The 19,524-nt window shown below is 36.6% G+C and overlaps 1 protein-coding gene across 1 annotated transcript in view; it reads right to left on the bottom strand.

Moving 5' to 3' along the window:
• The window catches only part of LRBA (LPS-responsive vesicle trafficking, beach and anchor containing), an 874,405-nt gene that overhangs the window by 758,141 nt on the left and 96,740 nt on the right, over positions 1–19,524 (bottom strand). Inside the window, exons 2-3 of the mRNA XM_006884505.1 lie at positions 15,737–15,968; positions 15,267–15,367 (exon numbers count right to left, since the gene is read on the bottom strand). Coding sequence (XP_006884567.1) covers positions 15,267–15,367; positions 15,737–15,968 — 333 coding nt within the window. The remainder of the gene's footprint in view (positions 1–15,266; positions 15,368–15,736; positions 15,969–19,524) is intronic.

Raw genomic sequence — 19,524 nt, 5'->3', positions numbered from 1 at the left:
GGGGTAATCGGGATGGGTGTGTCAGAGGCAATGCGATTGGCACAGGATAGAGCAGGGTTTAGGGCTGTTGTACATAGGGTCGCTATGAAGCTATATATAGCAGGTGAATTAAAAGACCATGGCCTGAATCATGCAAACCTTGGTCTTTAAACTGACAACATTGCTCTTCAGCAATTTGGAGAGGAGATCCCTGACAACAGACTTGCCTAATGTAATATATCTCATGGTTTCTTGACTGTTGGTAAGAAGGGTGTTTATTACTGACACAAATAAGATTAAAGTTTCAATTCTTTCTCCATCATAATGTTGACTTTTGGTCCTGTGATGAAGATCTATCTTTTACTGATGCTGAGATGCAATCCATACAGAACACTTCAGTTCTTGATCTTCTGCTGCGCTTCACATCCTCTGCACTTTCAGCAAGCAAGGCTATCTCTGCATAACACAGGTTCTTGATGAGTGTTCCTCCTATACTGGTGCCACTTTCCTTTTGAGAGTACAGTTTTATAAATCATATGCTCAGCATACAGATCGAATAGGTATGGAGAAAGGATACACCCTGACATACACCTTTATGATTTTGACTCACGCAGTGTTCCTCTATGTCTTTCAGAAAACAGCTTTTGGATCTTATATTTCTCAAGAGCACAATTAAGGGTTCTGAAATTCCCTTTCTTCTGAAAGTAGCCACAATTTGTAGTAATCCACACAGTCAAATGCTTTTGCATAGTTGATAAGCACAAATACTGTTCTAGTGTTCTTTGCTTCCCCCCAGAATCCATCTTATACTGGCAATGATATCCCTGGTACAATAGCTTCTTCTTTTTTTTTTTTTTTTTTTTTATATATTTCCACTGTCTTTATTTATCACATATGGCAGGTTTCAGGGATACCAAACAAGGCATTGGTTGGTTTGTAGCAGAACTGTTGTCACGTGAAAAGTTTTGTGGCAAAACTGCTGTCACCTACTTCATTGGGTTTCTTCCCAGGGATTAAATCCTAAATCATAATCCTTTAATAAAGAATGTGCTCTACTGATAAAAGTATCTAAAAAAAAAGAGACAAGGACATAAAAAATGCATTTCCTGCCCCAAATACTGAGAGCTTTACTCATTTCCACATCCTTTCAGCACCAGGAATATAGCAGAAACAATTTTGTGAATGACAAAATTGTTGTCTGATACTAACTCTCATGCTATAAGCAGCACAGGAGTCAGTTTCAATTACTTTCCCTCCTTTTACGACCACCTAGACCAGTGTTGGGATCTGACGGGAACAATAGCTTCTTCTAAACCCAGCCTGAACTTCTGGCAGTTCTCTGTCAATATCCTGTTCTAGCTGTTTGGGAATAATCTTCACCAATATTTTCTTGTATATGATATTAATGATAGTGTTCGAAAAATCCACAATCTCTTGGATCATCTTCCTTGAGAATGGGGACAAATATGGAACTCCTCTAATCAGTGAGACAGGTAGCTGAATTCCTAATTTCCTGGTGAGCACAACCAGACCCGACTTTGCTTGTTGAAGCATGAAAACTGGTATCCCATCAATTCCTGGGGCCTTATTTTTTTATCACGCTGTGAAAGAAGCAGTGGTAACACAGGGAAGGTGAAGCCTGCCATATACCCACTTCTTAAAAAGGACACTTTCCCCATCAATAATACTCAGAGCTGTGGCACTAGGAACATTATAGCCAATGTTAGATAGATCTTGGCTTAAAGCAAAGAGTACCAGAGGAATGTCTATCTGTGTTTCACTGACTATGTGAAAGCATTTGACTATGTGGATCACAATAAACTGGGGTTAACCTTGAGAAGAATGGGAATGTCAGAACACTTAATTGTGCTCATGCAAAACCTATACTTGAACCAGGAAGCAGTGGTCAAAATAGAGCAGGAAACCACTACACAGTTAAGAATCAGAAAAGGTGTGCTTCAGCGATGCATCCTATTCTCCATATCTTTTCAATCTATATGCAAAACAAATCATTCAAGAGGCTGGACTTTATGATGACAAATGTGGAATCAGGATTGGTGAAAAACTCATCAACAATCTGCATTATGCAAATGACACAACCTTGCTTGATGAAACTGAAGTGGACATGAGGCATTTGCTGCAGAAGGTCTTCAATATGGACTGAAGCTCAACATCAAGAAAACAAAGATTCTCACCACTGGGCCAATTTACAGCTTCATGATGGATGGAGAAGAGACTGAAATTACTGATAACTTCAGCTTATGTGATGCCACAATCAACACTCTTGGCACTAACGGTTACAAAATCAAAAGACAAACTGCATTGGAAAAGTCTTCTGTCAGGAACCTCTCTAGAGTACTGAAGAGAAACAATGTCAGTTGGGAAACTAAAGTGCACCTGATCCAGGCCATGGTATTTGCAATTACTTGCTATGTACCCAAGAGCTAGATAATAAGGATGACAGAAAAAGGATCGATGCCTTTGAGTTGTGGTGCTGGAGAAGAGTGTCGAAAATAAATAGGTCTGTCCTGAAAAGGGTGAAATCAGGCTACTCCCTAAAGGCAAGAATTTTGAGGGTCTGTCTCACATACTTTGGGCACATGGCAAAGAGGTACCAGTTCTTGGAGTGGGGCATCATGCTTGAAGAGAGGAGGGACAGTGCAAGAGAGAAAGATTCAGGATAAGATGATGTGATTGGCTCCAGATAGGACAGCCTCCAGAGATAATGTATATAGGGACACCATGAGTCACAGGTGACTTGATGACACATAACAATAATAACCATACAAATAGCTGCATAATCAGTCAGACATGACATCCCACATGCTCCTCCATCTTTTTCTACCAATCACTGGGTACAACGTCCATTGAAAACTGACTCACAGACTTTACTCACAGTTGTGGTAATAGGTTACTAGGGAAATGGACTGAGAAGTGGGAAAGACAAAGAATATTACTAGTACAAATCCAGAATAGTCCAACAATCCCAAGACAGATTAGCAGCAAGAAACAAATTCTCAATTAGTCAAAATCCAGGTTGAGCTCGGCAGCACAAATGCAATAAGCCTCTGGTTTCCTCAGTAATCCAACAAACTTCATCTCTGGGAAGTTACAAGTTAGCTTTTCATTCAATCATCCAACAAGCAAAACCTTAAACAGTGGTTTCATCTCCAGGGTTCCTCTGATTACACCTTGCCACAGTCTTTTCACAGCAGTACCACAGCTTCTTCACGCTCTCTCTCCACCACAGTTTTCACTGTTTCTCATAGTGTGAAAACACTCGCTTACATTTTCCCCACAGCTGCCGATGATTTGCAAGGCCACATGTCTTCAGTTAAGGTGGCTAGAAATCATGCCCTTAAGAGGGGCTAGCATAATGGCTAGAAATGTCAATGTGCAAGGGTTCTGACACCCCTTCAGTACAGTTTGGTCCTTCAATACCACTGGTTCTTCATGATGATTACATTTCAGTCAAATCTTTTTATATGGTGAGTGTGTATATTTCTTTCCATCTTCATGTATTGCTTTCTAGATCATTCAAGAAGCAGGAGATTGACTTACCAAATTTTGTTTGCTGAAATATGTCTTTTCTATTTCATCAATTTTAGAGAACTTTTTTTTGTCAGTGTAGCTGAAACTTCTTTCTTTTTTTAATTCATACTTAAAAATAATCATGCCAGGTTGTTTTTATTGAAGTCTATACAGGGATTACTGCTTATATTTCAGAATCACTTCCTTTGACAGGCAGACATTTCAAGAGACACCAATCATTTCACAAATACTTGTAGTTAAGTATCCCTACTTGACAGCTACCATCATGAATATTAAGTTATTCAAGGAACTTCTTTCATTACCATGGGTTCTTTATCATATGCTACTATTCTCGTTTTTTTGTATAATAGAGTTGGAACTGACCCATAGCTGACTCTCCAGCAGGTTTTCAGAGGCAGTTAATTACACAGGAGGAGACTCTCCATCCTTCTCCCACAGAGCATTGTTGGCTTAGAACTTCATGCCTTTGGGATTAAAGCACAGCTTCTCGACACTAGGCCACCAGACTAGCCACACCAAATTTTAAATATCCAGACACAAATCTAACCAAAAATACAAAGGACCTATACAAAGAAAACTACAAATTATTATCATGAGAAGCCTAAAGAGACATACACAAATGGAAAAACATCCCGAAAACTCACTTACCACCACCACTAAAATTGATCTACAACAAATACAATGTAATCCTCATCTAGTCTCTGTCAAGAGTCTTCAGAGAGATACAAAAGGTAATAAACAACTTTATATGGAAAAGAAAAAGACCCCAGATAAGTGCTGGTCAAGAAGAAAAACAAAGTAGAAATCATACACTTCCTGATCCCAAAACCATCAACATAGGCACAGAATTAAATACTTAATACTGTATAGCTACAGATACATAGTGGTGGTGTTGTTCTTGTACAGATACATGTTTTTATTTTTGCTGTTATTGTTGTTGTTGTGTGAACTGACATAAAACTGACCCTCCAAAAGGTTTTCAGAGGCAGTAAATTGTATGGAAGGAGTAAATGCATACGAAACACATGCCTTTGGGACTACACTATCCACCTATGGACAGATGATCTTTTAAAGAGATAAAATCCTTTATGTAGATCCTGCAGAAATCTGCAAAGACAGGCCAATGGTGGTAATAGTTCAATGTGATTACTTTTATAAAATATAATGAATGGGGAAGATTGTATGAAACACAATGTGAATGAAGAATAGTATGAAACTCAATGTATATGAACTTTGTAAGCAAATCAATATAAAAAACATATTTTCTAAATTATGTCCTTTATGTAGACAAAAGACTGCCTCTTTGAATAAATGATACTAGAAAAAGTGGGTATCTATTTGCAGATAATTGAAATAAGACTCATATCTCAAAAATATAAAAAATTAATTCAAGCTAGATCAAAGACCTAAAAGTGTAATTACAAAGAAAAACATGGGGCAAATTTAGAAGACCAAATCTATAACACAAATAGGCTATCAAATAGAACTGAAAAGGCACAACCAACAGAGGATACACTAAACAATTTGGATCTATTCTCAATTTGAAGTAAATTAAATGAATGAGAAGATATCTTCTGGCAACAAAAGCAAAGTTCATTAAGTTAGAAAACAAATTTTGATAAGGGTGTAGGGAGAGCAGAACTCAAATACACTGCTGTGTTAGTTGTCATCAATAGGACTAAAATTAATCCTGTAAACAATAACTCAGAAACTGGTCCTGTCCTATGCCATCCCCACAATCTCTGACATACTTGAGCCCATTCTTGGTCACTGTGTCAATCCACCTTGCTGAGTCTTCCTCTCCTACACTGCTTTCCTATTTTGATATCCTTTTGCAAGGACTGGCCTTTTGTAACAATATACTCAAAGTATGTAAGATGTTTCACCATTCTTGCCTCTAAGAAGTACCTTGGGTACACTTTCTCCAAGATATGTTACTTTGATATCTATGTGATAATCAATACTCCTCTCCAAAATCACAACTCAAAAGCAACAATTCTTCCTTCTGTCATCCTTATTCATTGTCCAGCTCTCAGATGCACAGCACAGGACTGAAAACATCATGGCTTGAATCCGACTCAACTTGGTCTTTAAACTGACATCACTGCTCCTGGGTTCATTGGAGAGGTCCTTGTCAGGAGCCTTCCCCAATTAAATCTGATCTCTTGACTGCTGGTAAGAGGAAATGTTGAAATCATGATGTCCAGTGGTGAGGATAAGTGTAATCCATATTGAAGCCTGTAATTTTGGGTTTTGGCAGCAAGCCTTAAAGTCCTACTCACTCTGAGCAAGCAAGGTTGTGTCACCTACATAACGTAGGTTGCTAATAATTCTTCCTCTAATCCTGATATCACATTTTTCTTCACCAAGTCCAACTTTCTGAATGATCTGTTTTAGCATCAATTGGATATGGTAAAAGGATATAGCCTTGTTGCACATCTTTCTTGATTTTAAACCATGCTGTACTCCCTTTCTCTGTCCAAACAACAGGGTCCTCTTTCAATTTTAGGATCACTAAAAGCAGGCTGATTGGCAGAATCATGATAGATGGTGAAGAGACTGAGATTGTTCACAGCTTTAGTTTGCTCAGCTCCACAATCAACATTCTTGGAACCAGTAGCCAGGAAATTAAAAGACAAATTGCTTTGAGAAAGTCTACTGTCAGAGCCCTCTCCAAAGTACTAAAGAGCAATGATGTCAATCTGGAGACTAATGTGCACATGATACAGGCCATGGTCTCTGGAATTATTTGCTATGCACTGGAATGTTGGACAATGACTAGTAATGACAGAAGAAGAATTGATGCCTTTGAGCTATGGTGCTAAAGATGAGTATTAAATATACAATGGACTGCTAAGAAAACAAAAAGTTTCGTCCTGGAGAAGGTGAAACCAGGCTGTTCCTTGGAATCAAGGATTCTGAAGCTTCATCTGACATACTTTGGACATGTTGCAAGGAGGGACCAGCTCTTGAAGAGGGATGTCATGCCTGAGAGGGTAGAGGGACAGCACAAGAGAGGAAGACCCTTGATGAGATGGATTGATTCAGTGACCAGGGTTGAGGAGGAAGGTGTGTCCGAGACAATAAGATTAGTACAGGATAGAGCAGGGTTTAGGGCTGTTGTACATAGGGTCGCTATGAGTTGCAGGTGCCTCGACACCACATAACAATAATAACAATAGTGGGGAAGCCAAGACATTAACATAACCCTGTTATGATGGAACATGTCTACAAAACCTCTTTCCAGCTATTTGTGTCAAAAGTAGCCAAACTGAATTTCAGAATTCATTTGGGGAAAAGACTATCTAGGAAACTACTAAATGACTACTCTGTAGGAGTACTCTTTGTAAATTGGATGGTGATGTTGCTCCTTATGTTTGTTGTTTTGTGTCACAGTCAATGGCTCTGAATATTGTCTTATTCTGTGCCACACTTACTCTCTCCAATATGCATTAGCTCACTGTTAGTGTCAATCCATCTCAACGGAAGTAGTCTTCTCTTTCCAAGTATGAGGTCTTTTTCCAAGAACTGGTTCTTCCTTAAAACACACCCAAAATATAGGAGATGAAATGTGACTATCATTGCCTCCAAGAAGCACCTTAGTTTTACTTTCTCCAGAAAAAAAAAGTTCTCTATGTTCTCTTAAAAGTAGATAAGACATTCAATACTCTTCTCCAACAGCACAACTCAAAGGCATGAATTCTTATTCCTCTATCATGCTTAGTCATGCACCAACTTTCAGACGTATAGCTAGTCACTGAAGACTATGGCTTGGGTCAGGCACACCTAAGTCATTAAACTGACATCCCTGCTCTTTAGTACTCTGGAAAGGTACCTGACAGATTTTCCAAATGAACTTTGTTTTGAGTTCTTGACTGCTGCTGCCAAGGGTGTTAAATGTGAATCCAAGAAAAATGAAATTGCTGACAACTTCAAACTTTTCTCTGTCTACCATGAAGTTGTCTACTGTTCCAGTGGGAAGGATTTTTGTTTTCTTGATGTTGAGATGTAATCCATAATGGAGGCTGTGGTCTTTGAATGCAACAAGCATTTGAAGTCCTCACTTATTTCCTTTTTCTCTGTCTGCTTCCATATATTCTAAAGTTAATGATAAGATGATTCTTATAGGTCTTTCCACCAGTAACTTTTCTTCAAAAGGGGGTGGGGGAATATGCAAATGCAGTATCATTTTATACAGAGTAAGCCTAATGCCTGTTTACCTTTACCTTAGAAGCCTATGGCAAATGTGTATATGTAAGTACCTCTCAAGTTATCTTGAGATAGTTTTATGTACTATAAGGATGGTAGATCATGGCTACCTGCATGTTTTAGATAAACCCTGTGGGCATAGGAGTGTTTTGAGGTTTCTAAGAAAGAATAAAATTGGGAAAAGGGCAATGGTGGCTCTACAGTAGAATTTGTGCTTTTCATCTCCCATCTGTCAGTGGAAGCTCATTCGTTATACCTAGGTGGGTATTTTGTAGAACTCTCAGATTATAACAGTCTAGGGGGAAAACTCTAGAGCCTATTTCTAAAATCTAGCCAGTGAAAACCCTACTGATCCTAATTAAGCAATCTGTAGTAGATCGTGGGTGTTGTTCAGGACTAAGTTCCATATCTTCAGCAAGTTTAATATATGACCCAAACATTGAAACTCTGAGTTCCATGAAAGAAAAAAAAAATTACTGTATTCATTGCTATATCCTTATAAATCTGAACAGTGCCTATACATTAGCAGATACTCAGTCCATATGTGTTAAATGGAATTTAATTGAATTTTAAAGTTCAAATTCAGGTTTAGATATTTGGCCAAGAGATGGGGGTTCATTTCCAGTAAATTAAGACTCACTAAGAAAATATTCAAGAGGAGTGGCAGCAGCTATAGTTTTCAACAAGCCCAAATCCCATAGGGTAGGAAGGTGGATGTTAAAGATATTTCTGGGGGAAAACATGACTCCCTTAATGAGGTAGAACTGAGGTCATCAAGATGAGAGACAAGGCCAATGATGCTAATGTTTTGTGACTTAGAAAACTGTGCTTGTCATTTAACCTTTCTAGAGAGAGGCAATGATGTTGAACATTTAGTATGAAGCCTTAAATTTAGCCTACTTGTTAGCTACTTTGTCGAACCCTCAGAACAAATATTTCAGTAGGTCTTTGAATGCAGGGATTTTGTAAACCTTATAAAATGTAATTTGGTACTGATTACTTCATGAAATTTCAGTCGATGTTTATTGCAGATCTTGAAGCATCAGGAGCTCTAATTCCAGTGTTCTTTCATTCTTTGCTGCTTTAATTGAATACCTATTCTTGTTACTTCTGCAGTAGGTCAAAAGAAAAAATTATCCACTTTTTAGCATTTATTTATCAATTACTTATTTGGTGTTTATGCAATCCTCCTCTCCAACCTGAGAGGTAAGTACTTTTTATATTCTGGTAAAATGAGAAAAGGAGGGCAAGGAGAAGTTATGTAGGAATGGGATTTGAATCCCGGTAAGGTTCTTCTATCTTTAGTTTTTAAATTCATGTACAGTTAAAGTGGGGGTGTAGGGGTGTGTGTGTGTGTGTGTACGCACGTGTTTGTATGATTCTATGAATTTTAATACCTAGAACATGGCAACAGGAAGAATGTGGCCCAGGGTGGCTGCTGGAGGCCAATAAATTATAATTCAAAGTGATCCTACTACAAACAATAGCACTGAACCTTGCCTTGTGCCATCCTCCATCTCCAACACATGTGAGCTCATTCCAATAGTCATTGTGTCAATCCATTTCTTTGATGGTCTTCCTATCTTACACTTACACTCCACCTTTCCAAACATCATGGTCTTTTCCAAGAGTAAGTTCCTCCATGCCCAGGATGTGAGACAAAGTTTCATTACCTCACAAGAGCACCCTGGTTAATTTCCTCAAAAATAGATGTATTCTCTTTTTGGAAGTCCATGGGATAGTCCGTACTCTTTGCTAACACAATAGAAAGGCATAAATTCTTTTTCTGTCATCCGTATTACTGCCTAGCTTTTAGATGCACAGGATGTGATTGCAAAGACTAAGGTTTGGATCAGGCAGGCCTTATTAATCTTTACGTTTATATTCTTGCTTCAAGGATTTTAATGAGATCCCTGACAGCAAATTTTTCCAATGTAATACATCTTTTGATTCTTTGCGTGCTATTACCATGGGTGTTGTTTGTGAAACCAAGAAAGATGAAAACATTGACAACTTCAATCTTTTCTCCGTCACAGATTTTTGTTTTCTTAATAAGTGAGATACAATTCATATTGAAAGACTGCAGTCTTTGATCTTCTGCAGCCAAGTGTTTCAAATCCTCATCACTTTCTGTAAATTAAGGTGAATCATTGACACAAGGCAGGCTGTTTAATGAATTGTCCTCCAGTCCTGATGCCACATATTCATATAGTCCAGTTTCTCAAATTACTTGTACAGCATATAGATGGAGTAAGTACAGAATAAAAGATAACAATCCACTACTGGTGGTAGTGATGTTGTGACGTTATGTACTATGCTTCATAGCGACCCTATGAACAAGAGTGCTGAGCCTTGCCTTAACCTGTGGCTTTTTCCATCTCCAACATGCTTGAGCTGATTTTATAGCCACTGTGTCAATTCATCTCTTTGAGGGTCTTCCCGTCTAAGGCTGATTCTCCAACTTTTCAAGCATACTGTCCTCCAAGGACTAGCCCCTCTTAACAAATGTCCAAAGTATGTGAGATGAAGTTTCAGAATCCTTGCCTTTAAGGAACCTTGGATTCAATCCAAGACATATCTGTTTTCTTGGCAGTTCATGGGATAGTCAGCACTTTTCTCTATGTCTACAACTCAAAGGCATCAATTCTTTCATCCTTAGTCACCGTCCAACTTTCAGATACATACAAGTAACTGAGAAGATCATGGGCTAGATCAGGTGTGCCTTAGTCTTTTAACCAACATCACTGTTCTTTACTGCTCTGGAGAGATCCCGGACAACATATTTTCCTAATATGAACTACTGGTAGGACTGTAAAGTGTTGTAATCACTATGGGAAACGCTTGGTGCTTCCTTAAAACCTAGGGAGAGTTCTATGTTCAGCTATTTGAGAAAGCACCAAACTTCCTTCCAGAATGGCTGTTAAACAGTGTATTCAAATTCTGTAAATAAATGGGTATAATTAAAAAACAACAACAAACAACCAAAAAAGCTAGGGATAGAAATACTATTTGATTCAATAATATGAGTACTAGGTATATATCCCAAAGTAATAAAAGATTCATCACAATCAGATATATGCAGACTCATGTTCATTGATACATTACATACAATGGTAAAAAGATGGAAACAATCAGAGTTTCATCAAGGATGAATAGATAAAGAAACTATAGTACATTCACAAAATGGAATATTGTCCAAAACTGAAAAACAACAAAGAATTTACAAAGACTGCAGAATATGGATGTGTCTACAGGATATTATGCTAAGTGAAGTCAGTCAAGGACAAAAATGCAAATACAGTATAATATCACTGTTATAAAAGTTAAGGAAATGTTTACATCCAGCTAAAATTTTTCTGAAAAGGTTACTAGGGATGCAAAGTGAAGGTGAAAGATATAAAAATTGACACTGGTTTACATATTGCATTCTGTTTCTTACTTTCTTCATAAATTATTTACATCTATTCATATTTGGAGTTTTGGTGATCTAGTGAATAATAATGTGCTACCAATACAGAGGCACAAGGTTCAAATTCACTAGTTGCTCCATAGGAAAAAGATGAGCAATCTCCTCTTGTATAATTTCCAGCCTCTGAAAATATACTGAATGGTCAATTATGAGTCAGTTCAAACTTAACAGCTTATAACAACTCTCATATTACTCATTGATTCTAATTACTACATAAGAATAAATTCTACTTCTTCACATCCCCTCATCTAAAGAAAAGTGCTTATATAGACAATTCACTACTATCAAAAATAATGATTCAGTGAACATGTATTACTATTTCCTTCTGGAACTACTTAAGAATTTTTTTTAAGTATGTAACTGTCAGCAGAACTACTAAATCACTGGATATCAAGTCTTACCAACATAGAAGATTAAATATTAGCTTTCTAATAAAAATGTCTGGCAGCTGCAACCCACTAGGTTTCTTCTACAGAAGAAAGATAAAGCAATATCCTCCTATTTACACCTTCAGAAATGCAATGGAAAGCCACAATGAGTTGGAATCAAGAACAGTGCATTTAGTTTTGGTTTAGCATTTACATAGTACTAGCTTCTTCTTGTGATTATCTCCAATTGTGTCCATTCCTTCTAATAAACATCACACAAGATGTAAAATACCTTTCCTCTCCAACTATAATTTCCTTGATATAATTTTATAATCCTTGATGTTAATAGTTATAAAGTGTTTTCTTAATATTATTTTATTTTACGGTTTCCAATTATTGATGATACTGTGTTTATTTGGGTCTGCAGCTCAATACATGTTATTACCTATATACATCTATATGTCTTAATGTAATAAAAAAATACTAATTTTTTTAAAAAAATTAGTTCTTTGAATACAAAACAAATCAAAATCAGGCCAGTATAATACCTCTTTGAGACTTAGTATTGTTAGCTGCCACTTAATAATACCATCCCTACATACAACAGAATGAAACACTGCCACATCATGTGCCATCCTCCCAACCAGTGCTATGTCTGCAGCCACTGCCTCAATTCATGTCTGTGCGGGTCTTCCTCTTTTTCACTGGCACTCTACCAAGCATAGTATCCTTCTCCCGTGAATGGTTCCTCCAGATAGTACTTCTAAAATATATGTAATGAAGACTCTCCAGTCTCCTATCTATGGAGCATCACGGTTGTACTTTTTTCTACTAGGACAGACTACACTGTCAACTTACAGTTAACAGTATATTCATTATTCTAGAGTTATTCATTTCACAAAGTAGAAATCTTAGAAGAGGCAGGCCTAACTAGTAAGGTTAATAAACTATGCAATGTAACCAACAAGAGGAAAACGTAGTAATGAAAATATAACGGAAATCACAGAAGTAGTACAATACTATCTAAACAAGTATTATGAATATACTATGCAATGTAACCAACAAGAGGAAAACGTAGTAATGAAAATATAACGGAAATCACAGAAGTAGTACAATACTATCTAAACAAGTATTATAAATACGTCAAATAATTTCAAGGAATTAAATTGCTTAAATAAACATAATTAGAGAGGAAAAAATATTCAAAAGAACCAAACAAAATTTACAAAGCCAGAAGAAAAAATATTATAAATATATATATATATATATATATATATATATATTTATACACACACACACGCACATACTATCTAGGCAGTGTAGTCCATAGTGTTGCACTGCTAACGAGAATAACAACAACTCCCTCAACTAAACTTGAGGGCAAAAATTGTGCTAAATAATTTCTAGCATTTGTACTTGTAGAACAGATCTGAGTACACTCTAAGAGTTCAATAAGTTGACTGATGAACACACACACACACACAAAGAACAATAACAACAAAACTACACATACACACAATCTAAAGATACAACTACTGGTCACTACTCATTAGGCATAAAAGAGAAAAGAAGGAAACCAAACTCTCAGAGAAGAAAGTATTCTACAGAATTATTAGCTTAAATAAGCAGAACCACATCCACTCTAATACCCAGAAGAGCTAGATGGTACCCAACGACCAGTGCTGAATCTTCCAAAAAGAGCCACCACAGATGAATCCTGGTAGAAAGGAAGAAAAATACAAAACAAAACTCAAATTCTTAAAAAGTCCTGACTTGCTGAGCCAACTGAAAACAAAGGACACCTTGAGACTACTGGTTTGAGTTACATTTTATGCCTTGAACCAAAACTATCCTGGGATGACCTTTTAGTAGGAAAAAACCAGCATGCAAAAAAAGGGTAATCTCTATAAGTACATTTAAAAAAGATTTTATTTTACTATTTATTAATTTTTTTTAATTAAAACAAACTTTACAAGACTTAAAGGTCAACAATTAATCTAAAGCAGAAAGTAAGAGGGCAATTAAACTAGACTATCAGAATATTATGAAAAAATAACACTGATTCAATGTGAAAGTCATTTGTAACAGGACCTCTTCAAATACTAAGAAGCCACAATGTCAGTGTAAGGACTATAGGCTATCAATTCGTGCTGTAGTCTTTTCAGTCACTACTCGTACATCTGAAAGTTAGACAATGATTTCAGGATGACAGCTAAAGAATCGATGCCTTTATGCCTTGGAGAAAGTGCAACCAGAGTACTCTGTAGAGGTAAGGACTGAGAAGCCTTGTCTAACATACTTTGGGTATGTTGTTAGGAGGGGCTATTCCTTAGAAAGAACCATCATACTCTGAAAGGTGGAAGGACAGTGAAAGAGAAAAAGAGCCTCAATGAGATGGGCTCAAGTAGCTTAGAGATGATAAGGACGGCATAGATCTTTATTCATAAAGTTACCATGAATCATATTTGACTCAAGAGCACTCAACAACAGTAACATTGTGGAAAATTTAACTAATGTCTCTGAAATTATGTATTCATTGTTGTATGGGAACATAATATATTACATACATTTTTACTTCAAACAAAAAATAGTGTTTGTGTGTATATGCATGTGCTTGTACACAAACTATCTTAACTATAATTTTCAGAGAGCTTGATTAATAAGCTGGAGAAGAAAATATCCATTAATTCAAGAATATAACAATAAAAGTAATCCAAAATGAAACACAAAGATAGAAGACTGGTGGGTGGGAGTGGGGAAAAATAAAAGACAATAATGAACTTAAGGGATAATATCAACAAACTTTATGTTATTAAGTACAGAAAGAAAAGAAGCAAAAAGAAGACAGACAAGAAAAATCTTAGTAGAAGAAATAATGGCCAATTTTCCCCCCAAATTTTATTTATAAATACCTTCTAAGCCTAAAGATGCAAAAACTCTAAATAAAAATAAATAAAATACACACAATGTAAACTACACAGAGAAACAATCAAATTTCTTAAAACCAGTAACAGAATCTTAAAGGGACAAAAAACCTACAGTCTTAATTTTTAACAGCATTTTAGGTGTATCTGTGCAGGGCAAAAATTTAGACATATATAATAAGAACTAGATAAAGAATTTGCTGAGTGAACAGTTACAATTGATATCAATCTCTTTAGATATTAAAAGACTAGAAATGTAATAAAAATTGAGAAAACATTACTTGCTATAACTCCTCCAAGGGAGAGTTAACTAACTGGTGGAAAATTTGAAAAACTGCCTGAGGTTCAAGATAAGTTCACCATCGTCATCACTTTTCTTGCCAAGGATCGCTAAATTGCTTGGAAGGAACTTGGATCAATTAACTGCTAAGTTTTGTCATTAAAAAGGTCATTTCCGTTTAAATGCCAGAGCTAAACAACTCAGATCCACAAAAAAGAGAACTAGGCACTGCTACGGCAGTTTTCTATCTCAGTCCTACCCTCTAAATAAAATGCTAATTAAAGAATAGAAAATTGAAGCAGGACCACATTTTTTAACATGCCTGAAACCCCTAGTTCTCTTAAGTCAGCACACACCTCTAGTCATGACTAAAGAGTTATAATATAGCTTTTATCCCAAATGCATAAATATCAGTTACAAGGCTACTAACACATTCATGGAAGGCAATACTTTTAAATACCAAAGAGTTACTTAGGTGTTTTTACCCATTGTCCTTTATCTCCTTGAAGTTTACTGAAGAACAGCTTTAGTTCACGAACTGTCAAATTGTAACTAGCCAGCACTCCCAACATGTCAACTAAAAGATCTGAAAACAAAAGAAAACAAAATAATTAAGGTACTTCTATTTCTTGAAGAACTAGATAGTCTATATTTACTTAAGAGTTTGGAAACTAAAGTGCCAAACAGTCATTGCCTTGAAGCTAGAACTGACTCACAGCTGACCTTCCAATAAGTTTCCAGAGGCCATGACAAAAGACAGCTCATCTTTCTCCTACAGAATGGCTGGAGGATTCAAACCACCTGCCTTTGGCTTGGGAGCCAATTCCTTACCAATTAGGTCACTGTAGATTAACTATTAGGTCACTTAACTATTTGTTAAGTAAATGTTGAGAAATGAAAAATTTAAAACTCAAGTTTTATTTCTTCACATGCATTGTATTACAGAAAAACATACCTGCTATCATACTGTCAACTTTTTCAATTTTCCCAAGTACTTTTTCAACAAGGCCTACTTCAGTGCAGACTTGAAGATTTCGTATGCTTTTCTTCAAAATGGCTGTAAACATGCTCCAGACTTCGGCTTGGCAAGTAATGTCACATTTTTCCAGTAGGTCCACCATACAGATGATACTCTCGCCTTCTTGGATAATGAAATTCATTTCTAAATCAAACTGTCCTCCTACAAGCTTCCGAAGGGAAGGGAGAAAGAAAGTGTTACTATTTCTTGAATCAGTATATCTAAAAAATTTTAGTTTAGTATTTACTAGGCATATACATTCTTCTCTGACCAACACAATAAAAGTGTATTTTAAATAACAAACAACCCTCTCAACAACAAAAACATAATCCAATATAGAGATGGGCAAAGGCCTTTATAAGATATTTCCCTAGAGAAGATATCTAAATAGACAATAGATAATTAAAAAACAGTCAACATCAACAGTCATTAGAAACTACAAATCAAAACCACAATAAGGTACTCTCTCACACTGATGGCAATTATTAAGAGATGCTTACTATTTTTAAAAGAGGGGGGAAATGGAGGGGATAGAGTAAGAGGCATGTATACATGATAATGTAGAGAAATTTGAATTCTCAAATCTTCCTAGCAGGGCCAAATATGATTCAACCCCCGTGTAAAAAAAGTTCAGCATATTTGAAAGCATTAAACAAATAGGCAATTGCTGTATAAATCCACAACTGCACCCCAGGTATAGATCTAAAATAAGTGAAAATAGGTACACATATATTCATAGCACAATTCATATTAGCTAAAAGGTGGAACCAGTACAAATATCCATGCATACATTTTAAACAACCAAATGTGATATATCTATCTATATAATACTCATAAAATGTGGTATGCTCATTGAATTAGGTCATAAAAATGAAGAAGTGCTGATACATAATACAATGTAGATCCATATCAGAAGAATTACGATATTAAAGAAGTCAAAAATAACCCAAAATGTCACATATTATACTATTTATATCTAAAAATATATTCAATCCATATAAAAAGACTATGGACTGGTGAGCAAGCAATGGAAAGACACTACTTAACAGTAAGAGATTTGCTTTGGCATAACAGAAATATTTTAGAATTAGATGAAGGTGAGGACTGAACAACATGACTTAGTAATTTTAAATGGTCAATTTCATGCTATATGAACTTTACCTCTGTATAAAGAGCTGTTTCCCTCTGGGGGTAGCAGAGTCTAACTGATTTCAATCCAATTCATAAAGGTGAACTTTCCCCATCAATAATATCTACCATAGCAACCATGTAACTACATGGTCAGACATCCCACCCCACATGCACCTTCTCCTACCACTCATTGGTCCAGTATTTGTTGCAACTTGACTCACAGACTTTACTAATAGTTATGAGGTTTATTAGGGCAATAGGTTGGGGAGTTAGGGAAGCTAAGAATATCAAACAATACAAGTCCAGGTTTAGTCCAACAGTCCCAAGCCACATTAACTATTGTTCAATTAGTTCAGACAGCTTCTAAGTCAACAAGTGAAAGTCTTCCTCAGTTCAACAACATAAATATACCTTTGGTTTCCTCAATTAGTCAAATTTTATCTTAGAATTACAACTCAGCTTTTCATTCAATCATCCAACAAGTAAAACCTTTAACTACAGCTCCATATCCAATATTCACCTTGCCAGTCTCTTCACAGCAGTGCCAGACTCTCTTCACCCTCTCTCACAGCTTCTTCACAGTTCCCCAAGGGTGCAAAGCACTCTCTCTGTTATTCTGGTCCTCTGTTATACAGTTCTCCTAGCCACAAGACCCTATTAAGTTTGTACCTGTTAGGTTCTCTATCAGGAACTCTTATTAAAACCAAAATTCTATCTTGGAAGAAGTGTAGACTAAATGGTCTATAGAAGAAAGGATGGCAGACTTCACTCTATACAGTTTGAGCAAGTTATCAGGAGCGACGATTTCCTAGGAAAAGAAATCACACTTAGCAGAGCTGTTGTTACTGGTAGATACCATCAAGTTGACCACAATGCATAGAGCCCCTATGAACAGCAGACCAGAATACTGCCGATCCTGAGCCCCCCTCACCATGTCTCCTATACACGAGCCCTTGTTCTAGTGACTGAATCAATCCATATCATCGACGAGCTTCCTCTTATTTTCACTGACACCTCCGCCTTTCCAAGTATAATGCCCTACTGCAAAGACTGGTTTCTTCTACCCATATGCCCAAATTATGTAAGATGTAGTATAACAATTCTTGCCTCCGAGGAGTACTCTGGTTGCACTTTCTCTAAGACATATCTGTTTGAATTTTTTAACAGTTCATATGACATTTAGCACTCTACAGCCAGACCATAACTCAAAGAAACTGGTTCTCCTCCTGTCATCCTTAGGGAATGTCCAGCTTTCTGATATATAACAAATAACTGAAAACCCCATGGCTTAGATGAGGTGCAATTTAGTCCTCAAAGTGATGTCACCACTCCTTCTTGGAGAGGTTCCTGAACTCAGTCTTCCCCAGCACTACATTATTATTTTTATTTCTTGTCTATGCTGTCATTGGTATTTATTGTGGATTCTAGTAAGTCAAAATGGTTAACCATTTCAATCTTCTCTCCATGTATCATGAAGATGCCTACTGGGCAAGAGATGAGGATTCTTGTTTTCTTATGCTGAGATGAAATCCATATTAACCTTCTACAGTATTTCAGATACTCCTTATGTTCAGCAAGTAAAATTCGTCTGTTATCTGCATACCTCTGATTGCTGGTGAGTCTTCCGTGGATTTTGATATCATATTCTCCTTCATACACCTTTCTTGATCTTAAACTATGCAGTCTTCCCCTACCCTGTTTGGACAAAGGCATCCTTGTCTAGAGATAAGTTTCACATAAGCACTATAAATTATTCTGGGATTCTCATTCTTCTCAATATTATCCACAACTTGTTATGATCCACACAATAATATGCATTGCATATGCAAGAAAGCATAAAAACATATCTTTCTGGTATTTCCTCCTTTCAGCCAAGATCCATCTTACATCGTCAATGATATTCCTGGTGCCACAGCCTTTTCTAAATCCAACTTAAGTTGGATTCTCTGTTGATATACTGTTATACCATCCCTGAATGATCTTCAGCACGATTTTGCTTGCATATGATATCAGTGAGATGATGCAATAATGTCTACATTCAGTTGGATCACCTTTCTTGTGAATGGGGACAAATATGGATCTTTTCCAAGTAATTGGTGAGTTAGCTATCTTCAAATCCTGCTAAAATCTGATAAGGCAAGTCCAGAGCTGAATTTGTTGGTAAAAATATGTCAATTTTTATTTCATCAATTCCAGGGGCCTTATTTCATAACCATGCCTTCAGTTTGCCTTGAACTTCAGCATCACTGGTCCTATGTTTCCTCCTGACATTATCTATATCAATAAAATCTTTTGGCACAGTGACTCTGTGTTTTCTCTCCACCTTCTTTTGAGGCTTCCTGGATCATTCAAGATTTTACCCATAGCATCCTTTTGTATTGTAACACAAGGCTTAAATTTCTTTTTCAGTTGCTTCAGCTTTAAAAATGCCAAATGTGTTCTTCTCTGTTAATTTTCTGATGCCAGTAGTAAAGTAGAGGGTCAAAGAAAAGACAAATACACTCAGTAAGATGTATTAAGAAAGTAACTCCAACAATGGATCAAGTATAGAAGTAATGAGACGGGAGAATGCCGCCGCCAGACGGGGTTCCACC

This window comes from Elephantulus edwardii, unplaced genomic scaffold (genome assembly GCF_000299155.1).
Source record: "Elephantulus edwardii isolate Elephantulus edwardi_28Jun2011 unplaced genomic scaffold, EleEdw1.0 scaffold00034, whole genome shotgun sequence".
NCBI lineage: Eukaryota > Metazoa > Chordata > Mammalia > Macroscelidea > Macroscelididae > Elephantulus > Elephantulus edwardii.
The sequence above is the reverse complement of the archived record's forward strand: the minus strand, read 5'-3'. Positions and strand labels throughout refer to the sequence as shown.